This window comes from Corella eumyota, chromosome 4, assembly GCF_963082875.1.
Source record: "Corella eumyota chromosome 4, kaCorEumy4.1, whole genome shotgun sequence".
Taxonomy (NCBI): Eukaryota; Metazoa; Chordata; class Ascidiacea; order Phlebobranchia; family Corellidae; genus Corella; species Corella eumyota.
The window spans coordinates 15,027,783-15,052,059 of NC_137493.1; the positions used below are offsets into that span (position 1 = coordinate 15,027,783).

General features: G+C 27.7%; 3 protein-coding genes across 4 annotated transcripts; 2 read left to right on the plus strand and 1 right to left on the minus strand.

Annotated features, from left to right (window-relative positions):
• The first annotated feature begins 302 nt into the window (after positions 1-302).
• LOC145751062 (putative ATP-dependent RNA helicase DDX28) lies at positions 303-5,915 on the plus strand. The gene is made up of 13 exons (XM_082567142.1): positions 303-385; positions 490-574; positions 1,016-1,188; positions 1,702-1,840; positions 2,270-2,430; positions 2,869-2,931; positions 3,117-3,195; positions 3,464-3,570; positions 3,701-3,814; positions 4,308-4,550; positions 4,790-4,882; positions 5,359-5,511; positions 5,675-5,915. The coding sequence occupies exons 1-13, from the start codon at positions 359-361 to the stop codon at positions 5,777-5,779; spliced, it is 1,542 nt and encodes a 513-aa protein (XP_082423268.1). The 5' UTR covers positions 303-358; the 3' UTR covers positions 5,780-5,915.
• A 225-nt stretch (positions 5,916-6,140) lies between these two features.
• LOC145749923 (lysoplasmalogenase TMEM86A-like) lies at positions 6,141-9,593 on the minus strand. The gene is made up of 6 exons (XM_082565807.1): positions 9,465-9,593; positions 9,278-9,363; positions 8,854-9,008; positions 8,437-8,558; positions 7,950-8,163; positions 6,141-7,445 (listed from the first exon to the last, which is right to left on the minus strand). Exons 2-6 carry the CDS (start codon positions 9,323-9,325, stop codon positions 7,151-7,153), a joined length of 834 nt encoding a protein of 277 aa, XP_082421933.1. The 5' UTR covers positions 9,326-9,363; positions 9,465-9,593; the 3' UTR covers positions 6,141-7,150.
• A 413-nt stretch (positions 9,594-10,006) lies between these two features.
• LOC145751419 (disintegrin and metalloproteinase domain-containing protein 12-like) lies at positions 10,007-24,205 on the plus strand. Of its 2 annotated transcripts, XM_082567555.1 has the most exons (21): positions 10,007-10,149; positions 10,749-10,888; positions 11,139-11,288; positions 11,457-11,533; positions 12,131-12,300; positions 13,557-13,642; positions 14,519-14,680; positions 15,123-15,299; positions 16,047-16,180; positions 16,622-16,810; positions 17,509-17,671; positions 19,344-19,473; positions 19,782-19,890; positions 19,978-20,170; positions 20,603-20,671; positions 20,804-20,915; positions 21,454-21,489; positions 21,790-21,919; positions 22,279-22,406; positions 22,588-23,123; positions 23,207-24,205. In XM_082567555.1, the coding sequence occupies exons 1-21, from the start codon at positions 10,068-10,070 to the stop codon at positions 23,375-23,377; spliced, it is 3,144 nt and encodes a 1,047-aa protein (XP_082423681.1). In that variant the 5' UTR covers positions 10,007-10,067; the 3' UTR covers positions 23,378-24,205. The 2 variants fall into 2 exon arrangements, with proteins under 2 accessions (XP_082423681.1, XP_082423683.1); XM_082567557.1 differs by lacking the exon at positions 21,454-21,489.
• Positions 24,206-24,277: the final 72 nt, after the last annotated feature.

Here is a 24,277-nt window from a genome sequence, read left to right on the forward strand (position 1 = left end):
CGTTTTTTTTATTACATTTTTTTATTTAAAATAATATTTATTGTATTTTAAGAATAAAGTAATGTTATATTTTAAACTTTATAAATTTTTACATTTTTTTAATGTTTTTTTTTAGAACAAATTAAAACTGAATTAAATTTTGGAAACTCTGACCACATGTTTTTGTTTATGTCTAACATGTGCTGTTTTGCTTAACTTTAAAACTAGCTTATTGTTAATTTAAATGTAATATTTAACAGATATTCACTAGAAAAATATAATTTATTGTTTAATGTAAGAAAAAATGTTGTTTGTATGTCGAAATTCGTTGCTTCAAGATTCAATACGATGTTTAAATTCAAAGACAATATCTCTAAAAATGTTTTATTCTAGCTCAAGTAATACGGTAACGTACCTATATATAATATGTGTATGAAACCAATAAAAGTTTTTACTTGTTTAAAAAGTAATAAATTGTTTCATTTAAACCTTTTTTTTATATTTTAATAGAATTCCATACCAGTTATTCGGTTTCCACAAGGAATAAAAAGAAAAATTGATAAAAATGTTTTTCAAAAACAAAGCAAAAGAAAAGGTTATAAATGTTTTACGTTATCAATAAATACTTTTTAAATACTTAACTAATTTTTATGCAGAAATCTTATAAAAACCAAAGTTTTATTTAAAAATCTAATAAATCAAAAATACACTTTTTTTGTATATATCTTTATCCTCAATGTGGGAAGGTCGAATGCGCAACCTAAACATAAAGTAACATTAGTTACCTCGACCCAGTCTCGAGTTGTCTTTTAGCAGTTTGGGATATTATAGATTATAATTGCCCGATAATTATTCTGCTGATTAAGTGTTGGATCAGCTGGAGTTTATACCGTTTATAGCACCTTACTTAAGGACACTACAGCATGAGAGCAGTGGGGATTAAACCCACGACCTCAGGTGGTGTAGCAAGTGTTTTTACCACCACACCATGCTGCTGGTTTACTTACATTTCTAATAAATATTTTTTATTGTTCAGGTTTATTGCAATTAGCTCGGCCAGGTAAACAATTGATATCGACAAATGAGAAATACTCGGCAATGTACACGAATGAATTTGTAACAAAATTTAATCCCCCCACTCTAACTTCAAATAAATGGGGTGGCAACAAAAGTGCTGGAAAATTTTTTACTATTCACCCAACAAAATCGGTAAATTTCGTCAGTTTTTTAATAAAAAATACAAATTAATTGGATTATTTATTGCACTGGCAAAGACAAATTCGCACAAAGAATATATATATATAAATAAAAAACACCTTTAAAAAATTTTAGTAAAATAAACTTTTTTAAATAAAAATAATATTTTTTTTTTTGTATATATATTTTTATCCTTGATGTGGAAAGGTCAAATGCATGACCTAAACATGGAGTAACATCATTTACTCTGACCCAGTCTGAAGTTGCCTTTAGCATTTTGAGATATTATATAAATTATAATTGTCTGATAATTATGCTGCTGATCAAGTACTGGCTAAGCAGGAGTTCTTATCGTTTATAGCGCCTTACTCAAGGGCCCTATAGCATGAGAGCAGTGAGGGTTGAACCCACGACCTCATGGTGGTGTAGCAAAGTGTTCATACCACTACACCACACTGCCATGTTATTTCAATTTAATTTCTTAAGATCTATTGTTAAATTTTTATTGGTTTTAAATTGTTTTAGAATCCTTCTTTCAAAGAAGATTCAAAATCAACTTTTAATGAACTTGGTTTAAGCACTGAGATTGTTCAAGCACTTCGACTTATTGACATCACTAAACCAAGTGTTATTCAGGAGAAAGCTATTCCTGAAATTATGGAAGGTAATTTAAATTTTTAATGTATTAAAGCTAAGTGGCATGGGTTTGATTTCTATTGCTTTAAGTCACATATATTTGCTTATTACTAAAACAATAAACCAGGTAATTAATTAATCTTAATAGAGTAAAAAATGGGCGATTAATTTATTGCCAGTTTGGGATATTATTGCCTGCTAATTATAAACCACTGATTACGTGTAGGCTCAGCAGGAGTTAATATCGTTTATAGCGCATTAGTTAAGGGTACTACAGCATGGAAGCAGTACAGATCAAACCCAGGGCCTCATGTAGTAAAGATAAGTGTTCTGTCTACTACACAATGCTGCCGGTTACTTTATTTTGGATGATGTAGAGGGTCTTACTATAGCAAAATAAAAAATTAAAATGTGTATATATTAATTTGGAATTTAAAATAAATTAACTTATGTTAAGATAAAAACACAATGTTTGCTGCTGAGACTGGCTGTGGAAAAACTTACGCCTATCTTCTACCAATATTAAACAAATTATTACTACAACCTCAATCGCATGAACCTACTTCATTCAAAGCTCTTATATTAGTGCCTACTAAGGAACTTTGTGAGCAAGTGAAGGTAATTTAAATGCTGTATATATATTTTTTTTTGTATATTTTTATCCTCGATGTGGGAAGGTCGAATGCGCGACCTAAATATAGAGTAACATCAGTTACTCCAACCCAGTCTCGAGTTGCCTGTGGCAGTTTGGAATATTATATAGAATATAATTGCATGATAATTATGCTGCTGATTAAGTGCTGGCTCAGCAGGAGTTCGTACCGTTTATAGCACCTTACTCAAGGGCGCTACAGCATGAGGTCAGTGGGGATTGAACCTATGACCTCATGTGTGGTGTAGCAAGTGTCCTTACAACTACACCATGCTATGTTGTAGCCATGTCTATTAAATATTAGAGTTTATTAATCTTATGTAAGTGTATACAGTATTAGGTGGCCTTAAATTATCATTTTTGTTTTAAAATTATATGAAGCCAAAAATCTTTTATATTTTAAGATGATGATGTTAAGATTAAAGTTACCTATTACATGCAGAACTTTACATTCAAGTTCACAGTTGGTAAGTTAATTTAAGCTTTTAAATTTGTTACAAAAATGTCATTTCTAAAATAGTAGCAGTATATACATTTTTATTTAACGATTTTTATCCTAAAGTTTTTAATTTTTTTTTTTAATATACGCTTGTGCATTAATATATTTTCTTTTTGTATTTTAATAATAAATTTTGCATCAAAATTTTTTTAGGGTATGTTAGAAAACCTTAACAGTGGGACAGATGTCTTAGTTTCTACACCAATTCCTTTCACACTTGCTTTAAAGAAAAGTATTATAAGTTTATTTTTTGATAAAATGTATATATTTATATATTGTATATATATTGTGTATTTTTTATCTACTTGATATTTAAAATTAACAGTAATTAATTATGATACAGTATGAGAATAAATGTAGAAAATATATTTAAAAGATAAAAATTTGTATTACTAGAAAACCAATGACTTAATTCTTGGTTGGGCTAACAAAAATTGCCATTTTTTAACTTTACTTAATATACTTAAAGTAAAACCTTGAAAAATATAGCTTTTTTTTAGGCAAAGTTGACTTATCCAGTATCCAACATGTAGTAATTGATGAATGTGACACTTTATTAGATGATAGTTTTTCAACAAATTTGTGCAACATTTTAAGTAGAATAAATGTAAGAATGTTAATTGGAAATAAATTCCTTTTATATGTAACTTTACTAATTAAGATGTTACAGATAGTTTAACTAAAAGTACTAACATAATATTTTATATAACTCTTATACATTTTTGTTTGTGTTTTAGATTCACGAAGGCCTTAAAACTCCGATTAGTAATCATGAAAAAAGTGCACAGTTAATTTTATGTAGTGCAACATTTCCAAAGTATGCTGGAATAGCATTAGAAAATATCATATCGGTTAGTAACATTTTGTTGTGTTATTTTAAACCAAACCATTTTTTTTATAGTGTATAAATAAAAATAAGTTAGCATTAGATTAATCTAAAATGAATTCAAAACAATTGATAAATTTGTATTTTAGTAGATTTTTTAATACAGGCAGCGTGGTGTAGTGGTAAAAACAATTGTTGCACCACCATGAGGTCGTGGGTTTAATCCCCACGGCTCTCATGCTGTAATGCCCTTAAGTAAGGCACTATAAACGGTATAATCTACTGCTGAGCCAGCGTATATACCGTGCAATTATAATTTCTACAATATCCGAAACTGCTAAAGGCATCTCGAGACTGGGTTGGAGTAACTGATGTTACTCCATGTTTAGGTTGCACATTCGACTTTTCCACATTAAGGGTAAAGATATATAAAAAAATATGTATAATTTTTTCTATGGGATTTCCTAACTGACTGTCGTTTATAAATTTTAATTTTACAAATTTTTATTTTTAATCAGATGAACGAATTAACAACAATCAGAAGTGGGTATTTACACCGGGTTTCACCCCATGTAACCCACCATTTCCTTAGGGTAAAACCCTCTCTAAAGTTAGGGGAACTTGTTTCAATATTGGAAAAATCTTTACAAGAGCAAACAATCGTGTTTTGTAATTTCACGAATTTTGTTAAAAAAGTTTGTCAAGCTTGCCAAGAGCATGGAATATCAGCGATTGGTATCGACAAAAGTCTCAAAACCTCGGTAAATATTAAATTTATTTAAGTAATATAACCCCCTGTTATTATTAGTATTTACTTGAAACTAGCAAAAATTAAAAAAAAAGCCTTATGTTGGGTAAATAAGTTATTATAAAATCATTAGCATGTAAATAATGATTTTTAAATGTAATTTTAACATATCTTCTATTTTTAGTAACGCTCATGTTTAATGAAAGATTAAAATTTGCTTAATTTAAAATGTATTATATATATCATTTTTAGGAAAGAGCAGCTATTTTAAATGATTTAAAAAATGGAGAACATAAATTAGTTGTCACAACTGATGTGCTATCGAGAGGCCTTGATTTCACACAAGTATGTTAAGTTTATCGTACTAATAAAATAAACTTAAATTTGGTTTTATTTTATTTATCTTTTATAAACAAGTAAAATAAAAATACACTGTTATAACTATATACATTTTTTTTGGTAAATAAATTGACTTAACAATTTTTTTTTGTATATATCTTTATCCTCGATGTGGGAAAATCACATGGGCGACTTAAACATAGAATAACATCAGTTACTCTGACTCAGTCTCGGGTTGCCTGTTGCAGTTTGGGATATTATAGATTATAATGGCCCGGTAATTATGCTGCTGATTAAGTGTTGGCTCAGCAGGAGTTTATACCGTTTATAGCGCCTTACTTAAGGGCGCTACAGCATGAAATCAGTGGGGATTGAACCGACGACCTTATGTGAGGTGTAGCAAGTGTTCTTATCACTACACCACGTTGCTGGTTCTCTTCTAATATTTATATTATAAATACTTTTTTTCATGTTTTTTATAGGTCAAACAGATAATTAATTATGATATACCTACAAGTGTATCAGATTATATCCATAGAAGTGGGAGAGTTGGAAGAATAAACCACGAACACCAGGGAAAAATAATTAACTTGGTTTCTTATAAATGGGAAATACCTGTAGTAATGAAAATTGAGGTAACAATAATTGTTTTTTTCCCAATTTTGCAACATTATTTGATAGCAAAATAAAGTTATTTAAAAAAAAAAAAATTTTTAATTTAAAAAAAAAAAAAAATTAAAAAAATTTTTTTTTTTAAAAGTTTATTAAAAAATTGATAAATTATTTTTGTCTAAATAGGAGGCAGCAAGAAGGAGGGAAGAAATTATTGGAGTTAGTGGAAATATCAAAAGAAAACACAAACTTAGATGGGAAAGAAATGATAACAAACTATTTCAAACATAAAGTTAAATATTCAATTCCTCATTTAACATATAACTTTAAAATCTATATATAACGAAGCTTAGTAGACGATTCATATATATATTTATAGTCTTACGAAAAAATAACACTGCCATTTGTGGTGCGCAGGTGAATTATTGCGGGCTAATATTAGTTGCAACCATATTGTGACAATTAAAACGCCGAACAGAGGTTGGGCTATTAACTAGTTAAACCTAATGATAAATGTACCTTATCTTTGCTGTTTTAAATTGTTCTTTTTAATAAAATTTGTCTAAAAAAATAAAATCCTAAAGTAAAGTTTAATTTACAGTTTATTTTCTATGTAAAAATTGTCTTAATATGAACACCAAAAAAATATGGGATTTGCATTTATTGTGCTTTACAAATTTACATTGTTTCGATTGTATTTTCTTACAGACACAGTATAGTAAGTTAGGGATTGCAGTTTACTGTTTAACTTTAAAATAATGGAACTTGGGTTTTGGAACAATATCTATAAACAAATGGCAAAATACAATGGCTACAAATATAAACAAAGTTTACTTATATACAATATCAAATTTTTGGGATGTTGCATCACCAAATAAAGGTAAAATATGTCATGTATGTTATGTATACATAAAAATCTTTGCTGAAAATATGAAAATGAACTTATTATATCTGTATTAGAGGTATTAGCTATGAATTTTTTTGGATAACTTATAAAAAGTTAAAATATTATATTTTGAAGAGAAAAACATTGCACACATAGAAGGTAAAATAGAACAATGAAAGAAAATCCCAACTACACCGTTTTATTATTTATACATTTTATTATTTTAATTATTCATGAATTCTTATTCTGTTGTTAACATATTCAAATACAACTTGAAAAAGGAGTAATTTTCAAATATGCTTAAAACATTCCAAATAACAAGAAAAAAATATATAAAATAGCCCTTCCAAAGAAATAATAAAATATTAACAACTAAAATGATTTGAAAACAGGCAAGCAGTATATTTCTATGGCAATAAAAACAATTACAGAACTGATACTAAGACAGACTTTAAGAATAAGAACATTACATTTTAAGTATTCTATTGGGGCAGGTATTTTGGGATTTTTATTGTTTAAAATTATAGCCTAAAAATGAGGTTTAATAAGAAGGAATTTTTCAGTAAACTCGTGTTATATATTAAAAAATACCCGACAAAAACATACCAACTAGATACTAAAAGACACCAGGACACCAATTTTACAGACAACCCTTTAAAATTACAGAAAAAAAACAACATTTTAAATATTGGGTTGGGCAAATAATAAACATATCTGAAACCGAAACCTTAAATATTAAATAAAACTACTAAAAATTGCCCAACCCAAATTGAAAGTTAATCCAATTTATTTACACCTTCAATTTTTTTCTCTGAATTTTCGAGCTTTTTTTTCAACAACTTCTTTCGTTTAATTTGTCGATTTTTCACAACGCTTAATGCAATTCCAAGCTGAGCCAAATAATAAGTTGTCATGACAACCCAACGCTGGTGAGGGACGTCGGAATGGAATCGGTTGATGGCAAGACAAGCATCTGACACACAAAATGAAATAGCTCCGAGGCAAGCTGCCAGTTCAGTCCATTTTTTGTGACTACTACCGTTCACCCCTGCCCGTACATCATCAATTGACCTAAAATTTTTAGGTTTTATTAATTTTTTATTTTATAAATTTAAATTTTTAACTTTAATTTATGTTTGAAATCTTAGTATATATATTTATTCTTTTATTTATTGGATTGGATTTGTTAATTTAGTTTTTTTTCGTGGTCAATAAATTACCAAAAATAAGATACTAGTCACTTCAATTATTCTTTATTATATACATCTAATATAATCATAGTACTCTATGTTGAAATGACTAATATTTAACCATTACGTAATGTGGATTTATTCCACTACGTAACCTTACTAAATTCTAAGAAATACATGTGGCTCAGTGATATTAAAGTTTTGAAGGTTGCTTAATATTTAACCTATGACTAAAAAAGGTTACAAAAGGTCATTTGGTAAATTGGATTACAGTAATTTTTGTAAAACATTGATTATTTTGAATATATAAATTTAAATTTTTTACAAAAAATAATTTTTGAAAAAATAAACATTTAAACTTATGCTATGTAAACAAAAGACTTACCTAATTCTTGCTAAAGCCCTCCATTGCATAAAGAGAATAATAAGGATATAAACGAGCACTGCAAACTTAAGGGCAGTGTCAGTTAACCCTTGATACAAATACCAGTAAAGAATAACCGAGATAGGTAAAAGTTTGAGGTAGAGTGAAGGTCTTAACGGTTTAAGACCGAATGCAAAAATGTAAGCTATGTGAGCAACAGCAAAAGCAGCAACACCTGTAAAAATTAATTTTAAATACCCATAACCTACACAGTTTTTAACAAATTGAACACTGTATAGTTATGTACAAATATAGTTATATATAAATTTTAAAATACCTGTTGAATCATTTTTTATTACATGTTACAAAAAATATATAATTACATTTTAAAATTGTTGCAAATTGATTCTAATAAGATCTTTAATTTATTTTACAATTTACTTAAATGTTAATTCTAATTTTTGGGTAAAATTATGGTCAAACTTTTGAGAATATATTTAAAACAAACCATGAAAAAAGTATCCTTCATCAGCATACACTAAACAGAAATCGCCTAGCATTGATAAAAGTAGACCGGCTAATATACATCGTGAATATTGATTTCTTGAAGTAAAACTAAACCCATCGTACCTAAAACATTTAATTTATTGATTAGAATATATTAAAAATTTAAGTTTAAAATTAAAGTTATATTTATTTTTTCATTTACGACCTTGTCCTTTTTACATCGGTTTGTATTGATTTGAACATTGTTCAACTTAAATTAAATTGATTTTTTAAGTAATTAAGTATCTTATTTGACCTCTCTAATGGTAAATAGTTAAAAACTGTCTTATACTTAATAATGTAATATACCAACAATAAATTTAAAACATAAGAACACAAAATGTAACAGGAAAATTTAAAAAATAATATTTTTATTTACCATAGTACAAACACACATAAAGTTAGGGTTGGTAGACATTTTAATATTGCAGTCACTATATTAGGTGGATTGATTTCAGGAACAAGAACCAAGTATATACAAGCTGTTTTAAGAAAGGGAACCAATCTTGGGCCAAAGTATGAAAATTTGGTGTGCTTAAAAATAAAATAAATATTTCGCGTTTTTTATAAGAACTTAAGTAATTTTAATACTGGAAAAATACTACATAAATAAAATTGTATGTCTTTGCTATCTCCTTTTATTAAAAAAAACTTTACAATAAAAATTTAAGATTAAAATTAGACTAAATTAGAAATTGTTTCATTACTTTGTAACATAAACGCATATATATATATTTATAAGCTACACGACTTTGCAAATAACATAAAATGCATTTATGACTTTATTTTCTTTATATTATTACCTTACTGTCATTACAGCACGATATTTCATCCTCGGAAGAACAAGCCATTTCTTTTTAGTTAAATAAAAAATACGCTTAAATTAAGTCTGTAAAATCAATAATAAACTGTTAAACCCAATTCATAAAATCCATAAGTAACATAAGGCTAAGGCAGACACAGTACAATATTACTAGACTCCAAAATAACCTTGGTTTTATGCACATTTCCCAATAAATCACAGTTCCACCAAGTTTATTTATTTTTACTTCCTCCTTCCGAAACCTCGAAGTCGACCTTTGTCTTGTTTTTCTCGGTTACGTCATAGTCATGTTGTTTTCATTTTCCACTCTAGTAAGAACATAGAAATATCATAAGGTAAATAGCGATAAATAAACATAAAAGGATTTTAAATTTATATGTTTGTACTTTTTTAAAGTAAATCATTTTTGAAAAATTTTTAACAAAAACAAAATTGTATAATAAGGGTATTTAAACGACACACAAAGTAAATAATTCTAATTAAATTATTAGAAAGCAAAATTAAGATTCAACCCATTTAGATCTTCTCATAGTTGTTTTCTTATTTAATAAAGTATTTAAAAAATTACATTTAAGAAAATGTAGTTACTAAACATGGCCATGTTTCTAGTTTAAACCATATTTACTTTGCGTTTAATATTTCAGTAAAAAATTTGTTATGACGTCAGGTCGTTTTCGGTGTATATGTTAAAGTGAAAGAGACTGCATGTACTTCACATATCAAACGCGAGCAGACGACGTTTAGGTTAGTGTAGAAGTAGTTAAACAATAATGCATTTGTTTTTTGGGTTAATATTTTTGCTGTTTATTACAACTGGAACCACACAACAGACTTTTGACCATGATTTAAAAGGTTTGTGACGTTTTATTAACAGTTTTTTGGCAATATTCTATCTGTCCATGTTTTATTGATAGTAAAATATTTTTTTTTGTTTTTGCAAACCTTTTAAAAATTTAAAATTTCTGACTGTAATTTTTTAATATTTATTAAAAGTATGGATCGCCCTTCCATAAACTAATTATTAGAGCAATTGTAAACAGAGCCTAAGATTTAATTTTTCTTTTTAATTTTACGATGTTTATCTTGTCTGATTATTAACTCAATTGACGGGAAAAAATAAGTTCATTTAAAAATATTTTAGCTATATATTATATATATTTTTTGTATTTTGATTTTTTGCACATTGATAAAAGTAAATAATAAATACGATATACAATTAATATTACAACAATGCGACGAAAAAAATGACAAAATCAATTTAATGATTTAAAACATGCCAAAGGTATTAATGTTTACATAAAGATTTTAAGTATGTTATGGCATGGTCACCAAACCCATTGTTTTATATTTTGTGTGTAACTTTGTCTTATTGGGTTATAAACATAACATGGTGTTTAAAACTAAAATGTTATAAAATTTTTATGTTTAATTTGTAAACAATTGATTTTTAGATAATTTCTTGACAGAAAAAATTTTATATGATCATCCGAGATTAAAAACTTTAAAGAAATATGATGTCGTTTTTCCCGTGCAATTTGTGGATAAATATCATCATGTTAAAAAGGAAAATCTTAAAACCTATTTAAAAGAAGTAATTTTTATTTAAAAATATAAATATTTATACAATTTTGCTATTAAATTTATTATAAAAAATTAACATATAATTGATGCTAAATGATACTAATTGTATTAAATTTAAAATAGTCAATACAATATAATTATTAAATTGTAAAGTTAAAAATAATTTAAAAAATACCTTGAAGTAGGCTATATAAAAAAAAACAATATATAATCTGAAACGTTGTTTTTTAAACAGTCGCATTATTTTTATTTTGTTAAAGGAGGAAAAGTATCATCATTTAAATGCTTATTTTGATATCAAAATCGCTGGTGTTACTTACTCGATTGATTTAAAATTGAATGAGTTTCTATTTCCTCAAACTATCATTGATTTTGAATCCACCACAACGAAACCAACATCTAATATAAAAGTAAATTTCATAAAAGAAATTTTAAATTTTTTTTTTAGTTTATTTATTAAAAACTTTAAACATAAGTATGTAATTTCCTGTAAATGGTATTAGCATAACTCCAAAATATGACCTAATTTTTTAATTAAATTAATAACAGGATTTACTTAACATATGTTTTCTTTATAGGATCATTGTTACTATCAAGGAAAAGTTAAATTTTATGAAAATAGTTTGGTTATTATGAGCACATGTAATGGACTAAGGTAATAAAAAAATTTTTAAAAATTTTATATTAATTAATTTTTGTTGTTTTTTATTTGTTTATTTGTGGTCCTTTATTAATATAAACTGCTCTGCACTTACTAATGTATTTACTGCTTAAGCAATACTTAAATTTTACAATATCTGGCAATAAAATTAAATAGTCAGTAATTAAATAACACCAAATTAGAAGTAACTCCATTTTATGACATATATTTTTATACACATATAAATATTATTTTTTTTTTTAAGCCTACTGTTATAATTCTGTATTTTGTACATTAAGATATGTAACGGTTCACATATAATTGAATCAGAAATCTTAAGCGTAACCCTTTACCAAATAACAAAAAAAAACATATATACATGATATTCACAATTATTATTTTGCTTACTGTAATATATTAAAAGGTGTTGAAATTTTGACAAGTTAAGTAACTTACTATATAAGGTTTTGTATATTACTAATATGACTAGTTAAAGTTACAACATCATATATGGTCTGAAATTTAGCAACAAAAATTGTATAGCCTATTGATAATTGTTTTTTTAATTTTTTATGCATTTTTATTGATATTATTTTTTTATTATTTTTGTAGAGGGATTATTGTTTTAGAAGACCAAGTTTTCGTTATCGAACCATTGTCTGAAAAACATGAAACCTACGTGGCATTCCACCCTCATAATGATTTAGGTTATAAGGGAGGGAAATGTGGAAATGAAGATATTTGGATGGAGTTTTCAACGTTTTTATGGAAAAGTAAACAAGGTGAAAAATTTTTCTAAAAATTTTTTTCAAAATTAAAAATTAAAAAAAAAAATTTTAAAATTGGTTGAATTGTTTTTAAGGCTAAGGTAAATTTGTTGTTGTATTAAACTCAAAGGTAACACGGTTCATTAGATTTGTAATAACAAATATGGCGTAAGTTTAGTTGGTACAGGCTTGTTGTCAGCCTTGTTTTGCGTAGGTCCATTTTACTGTCACACTATTTAACCTTTTAACATTATACCCACATAATATTAAACTCTTCTTTCAAGCTTAATAATAGGTAGGCCTTTTTCCTTTAACATGAGTACCTAACTGAGCATTTCTACTTTTGATGGTTAATTTTTTGCATCTTTTTTTAATTTTTTGTTATTTTTAAAATCATTTTATTGTTGTAAAAATTTTTTAAAGAGGAATTTCCGCAATATGTTTAATTTTTTATGCGGTTTTATATATTAGTTTTAATTATTTATAGGTGTTTTTTGCTATGCACATTCCATGGTTGATTTTAGTGGTAATGTTTGCGTATAGTTCCTTTTTTTTCCATATGTTTAAAATAACGTTAATGGATTAGTTTTGTATATAGGCCGATATTAAATATTTACTTTAAATGTTTGATACTAAATAACTAATTTCTCATTTCTCCTTAGAATTATCAAATAAAAGGTTTATTTGTTATGCCGATGTAAAATAATTAAAGATTGTGTACAATTAAATTAGCTATATATATTTTACCTATTTTAACAAATATTTAATTTTTTTCTAATTTAGCCTATACATCTTTTTTTATATATATATAATTTAAATGTATGTATAGAATTAATTTTTAAACCTCTAGCTGCCCTGACTTTAAACCAGTGTTATTTTTTTGATATGTTTTTATGCCCCAAAAACGGAGAAAAATAATGTTATGTTGTCGTTAATTTGGTTCCTGATCTGCTGTTGTGTTGTCATGTAATTGGAATTTTTACTTATTACTCACGAGCCAATGAACTGTATGCCATCTGTTTAACAGACCACAACAAAAACGTGATAATTACTAATTCGGAAAATATAAAATTTTTAACAAATCTATTAATATTTGATTAAGGGTTTAAGGTTTTTTTTTTAATAAATTTTAATAATTCTTTTTTTTTTTTTAATTTAAGACCCTCGGGTTCTCTTTTTTTGAATCAAGTACTTTTTAATAACCAATTACTGTTATTTTGACCTGATTACCTTATATTGTCCGGTCAAATAAATAAAATTTTCTCTTATAGGAAATACAACTCATGCTAGAAACAAACGAGCAATCGAAAATGAAAAGAAGTTTGTTGAACTTCTGTTGGTGGTTGATAAAGCAGAGGTAATATTAAGTTAATTGTTTATAATAACAAAAGTTAGAAATTAAGTAAATATATGTCATTAAAAAACACTACTTCAATATTTTTTTGACATTGTTTTTATAAAGCTATATTTATTAAAATATTAAGTTTTAAAAATATTGACTTTATGTTTAAAAGTTTTTTAAATTAAGCAGTTTCTTAAGTAAATATGACACTTTTTCTTCACAATATTGATTTACAATACTTAAATAAATATCAACACTGTTAAAATCTGTCAAAAACAAGTAAACCATGACCAAAAGCAGAAAAGCGGTTTAAATTTCTATGGAGGTAAATAATTTGGAAATTTCTTGGAAATGTATTTTTAAATTTTTCCAAGGCCTTAATCTGCTATTTTGGTTTTAATATTGTTGTATTGCTGAAAAATATTATAAGCCATTTTAGCTCTTCCTAAAAACAAAATTAAATAAATACTGAATTTTAAATTATTTGGTTTTTAAAATGCTTGGTCATTTATTATCATGGGCAATAATAATAAACACAGCTTTAGAAAAGCTTATTAACCACTAGTTAAATAAACTTTATTTATTTTTTTAATGGAAATAAAACTATAAATTTTAACAAATTTAAAAGGTGTCATTTGGAATATGCTTAACAGAAAACACAAAAAAAATTTATAAAACACAAAAAAGTGGGTTTTAGAAATTTAGTCATATTAATTTTTTTGACTTTTTTTAATTTTTTTGCAAAAACTTTTAATTTTCTGTCCTGCCTTTTCTACTTTAAACATAGTGAGTAGGCCTAAAAAATTGATTGCTTTTGCTTTCTTATTTTTTATATTTTTAATTGGTGCTTTTCTATGTTCTATATCTTTAATTAATAATTTATTTTTTCAGTATGATAAGTTTGATTCGAGGGTAGAATTGGACGCAAGGATGCAGGAATTAGTGAATTATTTAGATGGTTATTACAACCAACTTGGTATTCGGATCGTTTTAACCGATATCGAGGTTTGGAAAAATGGAGACAAAGTACCACTCGGTACCAACGCCAACGAGGTAAACACTTTTTTTAAATAAAGTAAATACTTTTTTAAAGAAAACAAAAAAATTTCGAAAAAAATTTAATTATTTTTAATTTAATATTTTACAGTCTTTATAATTTTTAATGTAATAATTTAGTTGTGTTGCAATAATTATTTTAACAAACTGGTCAACAACTTCATTATTTACCCAATCCTAATTTGAAATAATGGCCTCAAGGCATACTAGAACTACTTACTTGCCACAAGTTAATTTTAAACTTTTCTGGTCTCGTGAAGTTCCCAAAATAAATGTCATCTAATTTTTTTTATGACATTGCAAAAATTTAATTATAAAATAATTACAATTATTGTAAAATTAATAAATTATTTTTTTTACCAAAATATCACCTAAAATTGGTTACCAAAAAATGGTTACCAAAAATGGTTAATTTTTTAACCAGTAAACCATTTTTAAGGTTTTAAATGATTTCTTGGCATACTACCAACAACAATTAAGAAACAGTCCACCAAATTCACCATGGCGACGAGCCGACAATGTCCAGTTGATTTATGGTGGTTCCTTTGATGGTGCAACCATTGGTATGGCAAGTGTTGGTTCCATGTGTGGTTCAAGATCTGGTGGCGTTAACCAGGTAAGACTGGTTGTTATCTTTTGATAGTTTATTGACCATTGCTGGTGTTAATGGTATATGGTGTTTGACAATGTGAATGGTTATAACATGTGTTGGTTCAAAAATAAATGGTTTTCATTAAAAAATATTTTATTGGTTTATAATGGTTTAAGTATGGTGTTTGACAATGTAACTGGTTCTAATGTTTTGGTTCAGAAGAAAAGTTTTTTGATGAAAGTAATATAATATTGGTTTATAAAGGTCATATTATGGTGTTTGACATGTGACTGGTTAAAATGGATTGGTTCAGCAATAAATGGTCTTTTTTATAATTTTGGTGCCCTTTTTGTTGGTTTTAATCTTGAACCATATAAGAGTAAAAATCTCTATGGTTAGTAAGTTTAGATTTGCTTAGTTTAAATATAATCTTATAAAGAGTAATTCTATCACGTTTAAAAAAGTGAACAATTAAAAACTGTCACACTTAATGTTGTATAGCTTCCTGCAATTGATTTATTATGTCTGACAGCATGACATCATGATATTACATCATAGGTTCATTTTTTTTTCAAATGCTAATTAATTTTTCGGTTCTAATTAATATTTAATTGTTTTTTTGGAAGCATTGTCATGGTGTAATTGCCGTTTGTGATTTAATATTAAAAATAATATATTTAATGCTAGTTTTTACTTATTTTAACATAATGTTCTATATATATACATAAAATTAAGTTTTTTGATTTTTGACAAACTCTGTTTTTAAACAAGGATCATAACAGTAATGTGGCATACACTGCTGCCACGCTGGCGCACGAGATGGGCCACAACTTCGGAATGTTGCATGACACTCCGGATTGTATTTGTGCTGAGGGTTCACAGTGTTTAATGGCATCTTCGTCTGGGTGAGTATTTACTTTAATTTTTGCTTTTTTGAACGGAAATTTTGGTTAGCTTGTATTTTACGGTCTCCGAAAAAAAATTTTTGCCTTTGCTTTTACAGGCTTTACCAAACCATTGTTATACTTTTCAGTACTTAGTAATTACTTATATGCACTTTTCAGTCTTTACTGATTTTTCTTTGTAGTTTTTAGTCCTCGATAATTTGCTCTTGTACTTTGTGATACTTGCTAATTTTCTCACATACTCTATATGCTCCTTGCCAATTCACTTTTACACATTATTGTCTAAATTTTTTGAGAGAACATAAAGTACAAGTGATCCAAAATATTTTATAAGTTATATATTCAGTTTTTCCTAAAAAACAGTTTCTAAGACTTAAACATTCTACAAAAACATTCATCAAAATTTGTGTTAAAAATATTTATTAAATTATTTTTTTTTAGATTTTCTTTGCAAAAAGCTTGGTCCTCTTGTAGCAGAGAATACTTAAGTCAAAACCAGAAGTTAGGGCTTGGAAGTTGTTTGTTAAACGTACCAGATCCCAGCACCATATATGGTGGTCCACAGTGTGGAAACGATATTATTGAGAAGGGGGAAGAATGTGATTGCGGAACAGTGGAAGATTGCAGAAGGTGGGATTTTTTTGTTTAATTGTTCTTAATGTAAAAGGAGACTGGAAAAATAACTGTACTTTAAATAGAAATAATATTTCTAAATTGTCATTCTACTGAAAATCAGACATTTTTTTTGTCCCAACTTACCCTAACCCCCTTCTGGAAAAAGCACTGTAAATTCTTGACCTAACTTTCGTAGAAAATCGTTTTTGAATTTTTGTTTTTTTGGCAAATGTTTATTTTATAAATGTTTTTTGATTATATATAAAGATAGATACCAGGCTATAAAACCAAATGACTTTTACTTCCTCTAAATAGGTTTTTTTATTAACTTAAACTTTTCATTTTGCAACCTTCTTTATATTAGCCAAGTTATACATTTTTAAAAAAAATTTTTTATAATATTTTAAAATCTTTTTTTTTTTCATATCACCTTAAGGTGATAGGTTTTTTATATTTTTTATTGGGGAAGGGTGTGCTGTTATGATGTGATTAAGCTATCTGTAACACCGGGCTCAAGGGCAAATAGTGTGGCAATGGTGCGGCTCGAACCCGAAACCTTTTGGCTCGTAGTCTGATGCCATGACCAGTTCGCCACACTACCGGACAATATTTTAAAATCTTAATTTTCACTTTTTACTATGGCAACCTATAACCAAACTTGTATTAAATTTCCTACAAAAAAAATTATTAACAACAAATTTAATTGTTTTTAGTGCTTGTTGTAATGCATCAACTTGTTTGTTATACGAAGGAGCAAGTTGTGACACCGGTACTTGCTGTCAGAATTGTCAACACACAGAAAGTGGAACAATGTGTAGGTCGACCGATGGAAATCCTTGTCAATTACCTGAGTATTGCACCGGGCTGTCAGCTAATGTAGGCTCATTATATAATATATATGCATGCTTTTGTTTAATATAGACAGTTTTCAACCTAGTGTCAATCTGTAAAATATAGAGCTCTGTGAATGATACATATACCTTTATATGTATGTTTAAATTATAGGATAAAAAACTGCCGTTAGCTGTCAGCTAATGTAAGCTCATTATATAATATATATGCGTGCTTTCGTTTAATATAGACAGTTTTTAACCTGTAAAAAGGGTCAATCTTTTAACAATGGTGCTCTGTGGATAATACGTATACCTTTATATGTATGTTTAACTTGGAGGCCAAAAACTGCTGTTTGTGGGCAGGATACGAATTAACGTTTAAAAAACGATTCACTAAAAATGAGGTTGAATTTTTAGAGCAATAATTAGGTCCAAGTCATAATCTTTATTTTTTGATAACACTTGACGCGTTGCGTGGCGTTTTAAAATGTAACGTCTTGTGAAAAATCGTTAATAATTTTTCGCACAAAAAACGAGACATTTTTGATTACTTTAAAGCTGTGTTATGTATTTAAAAAATTGCGCAATAACTAAACGAACCTGGAGGTGAAGTTTATGCATTGCCAAACATGGAAAGTTTTTGTTATTAAATGCCCTATAGTACTACATTCACGCAGGATTATATTGGTGTAATTATAAATGTGTTAAACCGATTAAAAATAGATCGTAACAATACACAAATATACATGAAAGTATTATTATCGCTTGAACTTTTTTGGTTGATTCGCTAATTCTAATATATTTGTAAAAAACGATTTGCTAATTTAAAAAAACGATTCGCGTTTAGCGAATAGCGACCCGTTATTTCGTTCCCTGGTGGGTATATATATATATTAGTTGCTTATTGCAACCATGTCATGTTGAATAAAATGGTAATCAACTAGAGGTATATATCAAGCTTACCCTATAGGGCCAATTTTTTTGTTAACATTTTTTTTAAATGCATTTTAAAATTAAAGTCCTATTTTAGCAATATTTTTTTATTTAAAATTGATCAAGTTTGTGATGACGTAGATAGTACGAGCTTGTATACACTCACTACGCTACTTAGTACTTTCTATGTCACACGTAAAAATATGGTAACCTGGTTTTTGATGTTCATCATTTTCCAGTATTTAAAAAAATTAAAGTGTAAGTAGCACAGACATTTTTTGAAGGTCCTAAAGTCATTTTGTGATTCAGTGTCAACCATATTAATATGCTATATTCATCACCTACAAAATTGCAAAACTTTTCAATAAAGCTGCAAAGCACTTTAAAAATTAAAAAATAAAGCATGTTATATAAATTTCATATTACTCTATTTATGTAACTGACCGGCAGTGTGGTGTAGTGGTAAGAACACTTGTTACACCACACATGAGGTCGTGGGTTCAATCCCAACTGATCTCATGCTGTAGCGCCGTTAAGTATAGCACTATAAACGGTATAAACTCCCGCTGAGCTAGCACTTAATCAGCAGCATAATTATCGGGAAAATATAATCTATATTACCCCAAACTGCTAAAGGCAACTCGAGACTGGGTCATGGTAACTGATGTTACTCTATGTTTAGGTCGTGCATTCAACTTTCCCACATCGAGGATAAAGATATATAAAAAAAACTGGTTAAAAAAGAATTTATTTTTGTTACCCCAAATTATCTTTTTGTTTAGTGTCCAGGTAATGTATATTTAGAAGACGGTTCCCCATGTAATAATAATGAGGGAATGTGCAACGAAGGAATTTGTTTAACCAGGGATTTACAATGTTCAAATGTCTGGGGCACATCACCTGATGGCAGTAGTAAGTACCAAGTTTACAGATTTTAATAAAAATATTCCGAGATTTTAACCAATTTTTTTTAAATGTAAAAATCTTAACTGTATGTTTGATGTAGAAAAAAAACTGCTTTTTGTGGCGCTGGTAAATTATCGCATGCAAATATTAGTTGAAAGTTGCCATCATATTATGACAATTTAAATTTCAATCGTAACGAAGGCTATTGACTAGTTTAAATAATATGCTCAATAACAGTAAACTTAATTTTTTTTAACATTTTTAAGTTTTTCTTTAAATCTGTGATGTTTTAAATTTAATTTTTTTCTTTGCAGCTGCAAGAAGTGGTGTGGATGATTGTTATACCTTAGTTAATGCTTTGGGAGATTGGAACGGAAATTGTGGAAAGAATAACAACGGGGAATTTATTAAATGTACCAATGAGTAAGTTGTTAAAAAAAATATAGGATTATTATTTATTTTTCTATTTTGTAAAAAATTTTAAAATATTTAAAATTATTTTTTTTTTAGAAATGCAAAGTGCGGTAAACTTCAGTGCGCTGGTGGAAACCGGCGCCCCCTAGTGGGAAGAGATCGCTACGCATTCCGGAACGTTCTTTCAGGATCAAAGGAGGAATGTAAAACAATATCAACGGACGAAAACGCCACAGATGTTAGCGACCCCGGGTTAGTGAAAGACGGGACTATGTGTAGTCTTAACCATGTAAGTATTTGGTATGTTATATTCTTGTATATAAAGTTTATCTATAAATATTGATAACATATATTTGTTTGTTGAAGAAATGTGCTGCTAAATATATACATTAAGATAGCATAGTGTAGTATTAGAACGCTTGGTTTTACTACATGAGGTCTTAAGTTTAATCCCTACTGCTTCTATGCTATAGCACTTTCTAAGTAAAATGATATATACTAGTACTAAGCCAAAGGTATATTGGCACATGAATTTTAGAATATTTATAATTAAAATTATTTAACTGACTAATTCAACTCAAAACTTGGTTGGGTGAACTAATGTTGCCCTATGTTTAGGCTGTAAAGTCGACCTTCTGACATCACATATCAATCAATATGAAAGAAAATGTTGAATACATATACACTTTTATATTTAAATGACCTTTTTTTATATTTTAAGATATGCAAAGAGGGAGTTTGTACTGAAATAATGCCAAGTAGTTGCTCAAATTCTTGTAATGGAAAGGGGGTAGGTTTTTTTTAAAAAAGAACCTAAAAAAATAAATAAAAAGTCATTTTATTTTCATTGTGAATTTTTACAATTTCAAGTATTTCAAAAAAATTTTTGTATCAATAATTTTTATTTTTTTTTTATTTTCAGGTTTGTAACAACCTTGGTAACTGTCATTGTGAATGTAATTGGGCACCCCCATTCTGTGCAACAGAAGGTTACGGTGGAAGTGTGAACAGTGGGAATGCTTGTGCTAACAACGGTAAATCAATAACAATTATTTTACATTCATATGTAATAAGAAGCTTGTTGTACAATTTATATAAATATGTAATTCTATAAACTTTTTTTGTATAATATACAATATTGTATATTTTTTTACATTTATTTATCCTCGATGTGGGAAGGTCGACTTCACAACCTTAACATAGAGTAACATCAGTTACCCAGACCCAGTCTCAAGTTGCCTTTGTCAGTTTGGGATATTATAGATTACAATTGCCTGGTAATTATGCTGCTGATTAGGTGCTGACTTAGCAGGAGTTCATACTGTTTATAGTTCCTTATTTAAGGGCGCTACAGCATGTAAGCAGTGGGGAGTACACCCACAACCTCATGTGTGATGTGGCAGGGTTTTTATCACCAGTTTTCAATTTAACTAATACATTCTAATTAGGTGTTACTAAAAAAAAATTTATATTTTTTATATTTTTTAAACTTTTTATATAAAATTTTTAAATAATAACAGTTTTATTAATTTAAATTTTTTTTTTAAATTTAATTAAATTTTTATCAAAAAGCTACTTCTATGGAAAATGTTACAAATAAAAATGGTGGTAATATTTTCATTTTTATTGCAAGCCATTTTCAATTTTAACAACAAAAAATGTTTTGTTAAAACTCAAAATATTTTTTATTATTTTAATACTAATTTATAATTTTAATAACCATTTTTATTATGAAAACTAATAGGCTTTACTTTATTTTGTCTAATACTCAAAAACTAACATAGTTTTTAATAGTTTTTTAGTTGATTTAAATAGTAAAAAAATAATATTTAAAAATAAAAAAAAATGTAAAAAAAAATTTTTAAATATTTTTTTTTTTGATTTTAATGATTTTTTTTTAATTTTTAGGTGATATTCAGATGATATTGATGATTGTCATGTTTTTGGTTGTGTTACCCATTGTGCTTGCCTTATTAAGTTGGATTTGGTATAAATACTGTGGTGGCAGAAGACAGATTTTACAATGGAAGAAGAACAGGTAAAAATAAAAAAAAATTGAAAAATATTTAAAAATTTTTTTTTGTTTTGTATATCTTTATCCTCGACGTGGGAAAATCGAATGTGTGCAACATAGAGTAACATCAGTTACCCCGACCCAGTCTCGAGTTGCCTTTGGCAGTTTGGGATATTATAGATTATAATTGCCCGATAATTATGCTGCTGATTAAGTGAGTTCATATCGTTTATAGCGCCTAAATAAAGGGCGCTACAGCATGAGATTAGTGGGGATTAAACCCACGACCTCATGTGTGGTATAGCAAGTGTTCTTATCACTACACCACGCTGCCATTTCTTTTGTTTAAAGTGTTCAACTTAAAAATAAAATTATTAAATTAGGAGGGAAAGATTAGAAGCTGTAGCAAGGAGTAAAAACCCATCTAATGCCAAACCTAAGAATGGCTCTCAAGAAAATTTATTCGATTCACCTCGACAGAATAATTCTAATTATACAAGAGGTCGTAATGGTAAGAATTTAATTATTTTAAACCCTAAATGGTGTAATATACTTTTCAGTGTATAAAAGGGTTGCATTTTTTAAAGACATAAACAACTTTTTATTTTTAAATATATATTTTATTAAATTACTAATTAATTTTTAATTTAAATTTTTTTTTTTTTAAGTTTTTCTTTGTTTTAAATTCCTAGGTGTTCATATAGTCCAAAATTACCCCTCAAACACCCCGCCAAGTAAAGTCCCGCCAGCAAGACCCTCTGCCCCAGTTCATTATACCCCTAGTGCTTCTGCAAACAACACCCCTAAGAAAATCTACACCCCTTCGTATCAAAACCTTACCCCTAAAAAGGACACATCAAATGTAACCCCATTACATGGGATTTCCCCCTTGGTGGGTTCAAATTCAAGTTCAAAACCAACAAGAGTGGCCCCTCCACCCCCTCCCAATACCGACCCCCCAAAAGTTCCTGGGTTTAACCCTGGGTCACAAAATATTCCCCCTGTACCTGTAAATAGACCCCCACCACCAGAAAATCCCCCTACAAAGCAATACAACCAAGCCCCACCCTTTATAATTCCCCCAATACCATCAACCTTGCCCCCTTTGCCTAATAGTAAGCCACCTGTGCCCCAAACAAAGCCCCTAGGGCCCCCTAAAGTGCCCCCATCAGTTCCAAATAGTAAACCCATCAATTTCAAGCCTTCACCTCCGTCTAAAAAGCCAAAGGTAAAAATTTTAATATTTTTTTTTTAAATCAAAATATTTTTAATTTTTGAAATTTTAAAATTTAAAATATTTCTGATTTTTAGCCAGCGTTGCCAAATAACAAACCCATTTTTCACGGAAGCACTCCAATAATAAATCACGATACTGAGATTAGTTCTCAAGACCAACAGCATCGTCCATATTCGCAAAACTTTAGCATTGAGCCTGAAAACTTGTCGGTTTTCGAAAAAGCTCAGCGCTTCAACCAAATTTAAGTATTTGTATCTTATTATATTGTTACTAGAAATCTAATTTTTAATTTTTTTTATTTTCTGATTTTTATTTTTGAAATTGTCAAGTTAAGTTGTTATATAGCAAAGAATGTAGAGAATCACTAGCAGCATTGATTAATGAACTATACAATTTTATTTTAATTCTTATTTTTCCATTGCATTTATATTATTAGGTTATTATCTCGTTTAGGTTATATTCATATCATTTTAATTTTAATTCCAAATTAGATTGGTGTAGTGAAAAAAAATCATTTTTGGGACGATAATAGGCCTTTGCAAATAGCATATAAACAGCATATTTTATCAACTTTTGCTACCTTTTGACAGCATTTTGCAATATTTTTAAGTAAAAGGGGAATGTTATGATATGATGTATAATGACTATGGTTCCATCATGTATATATATAATATTATCGGTTGAAATTATGTAAATAACAATTATTTTTCTAATTAATAACATACTTTGTTCTAAAAGTATTTTTACATTTCTAAAAATTCGAAAAAAAAGATTGTTTTTAGATTCTAAAATTGGGTATAAATATATATTTAAACAACCCAAAAAAATTAAAGGTTTTTAAACTAAAAATTAAAAAGATAATAATGTAAAAATGTAAAAAATCCCAATTCCAGAAAAACTGCAATCATAAAAAGTCTAAAAAAATTCCAAACTTTTGTATATTCTTTACCTTATTCCTCCACTTTACTTATATATTGTAGAACCCTCTTATATACTGCAAATATATATCTTTTATGCACTTACTGTAGCTTTCGATATTAACATTTGTGTAATGTAATAAAAATTGTTACTAAATCATATGCATAACGCGAAAAACGAAAATGTACTAGAAATATTATTTTTTTTTTATTTAATTGTGTTAGTGT

Bases quoted from the DNA above. Each gene is read 5' to 3' on its own strand.
- LOC145751419 (XM_082567555.1), top strand. From the start codon at position 10,068: ATGCATTTGTTTTTTGGGTTAATATTTTTGCTGTTTATTACAACTGGA. The intron at 10,150-10,748 runs GTTTGTGACGTT...ATTGATTTTTAG, and splicing joins TTTTGACCATGATTTAAAAG to ATAATTTCTTGACAGAAAAA. The intron at 11,534-12,130 runs GTAATAAAAAAA...TTATTTTTGTAG, and splicing joins AGCACATGTAATGGACTAAG to AGGGATTATTGTTTTAGAAG.
- LOC145751062 (XM_082567142.1), top strand. From the start codon at position 359: ATGTTTTATTCTAGCTCAAGTAATACG. The intron at 2,431-2,868 runs GTAATTTAAATG...TTATATTTTAAG, and splicing joins AACTTTGTGAGCAAGTGAAG to ATGATGATGTTAAGATTAAA. The intron at 4,883-5,358 runs GTATGTTAAGTT...TGTTTTTTATAG, and splicing joins GAGGCCTTGATTTCACACAA to GTCAAACAGATAATTAATTA.
- LOC145749923 (XM_082565807.1), bottom strand. From the start codon at position 9,325: ATGGCTTGTTCTTCCGAGGATGAAATATCGTGCTGTAATGACAGTAAG. The intron at 8,559-8,853 runs GTAAATAAAAAT...TAAATGTTTTAG, and splicing joins TTATGTGTGTTTGTACTATG to GTACGATGGGTTTAGTTTTA. The intron at 7,446-7,949 runs GTAAGTCTTTTG...TAAAAATTTTAG, and splicing joins AGGGCTTTAGCAAGAATTAG to GTCAATTGATGATGTACGGG.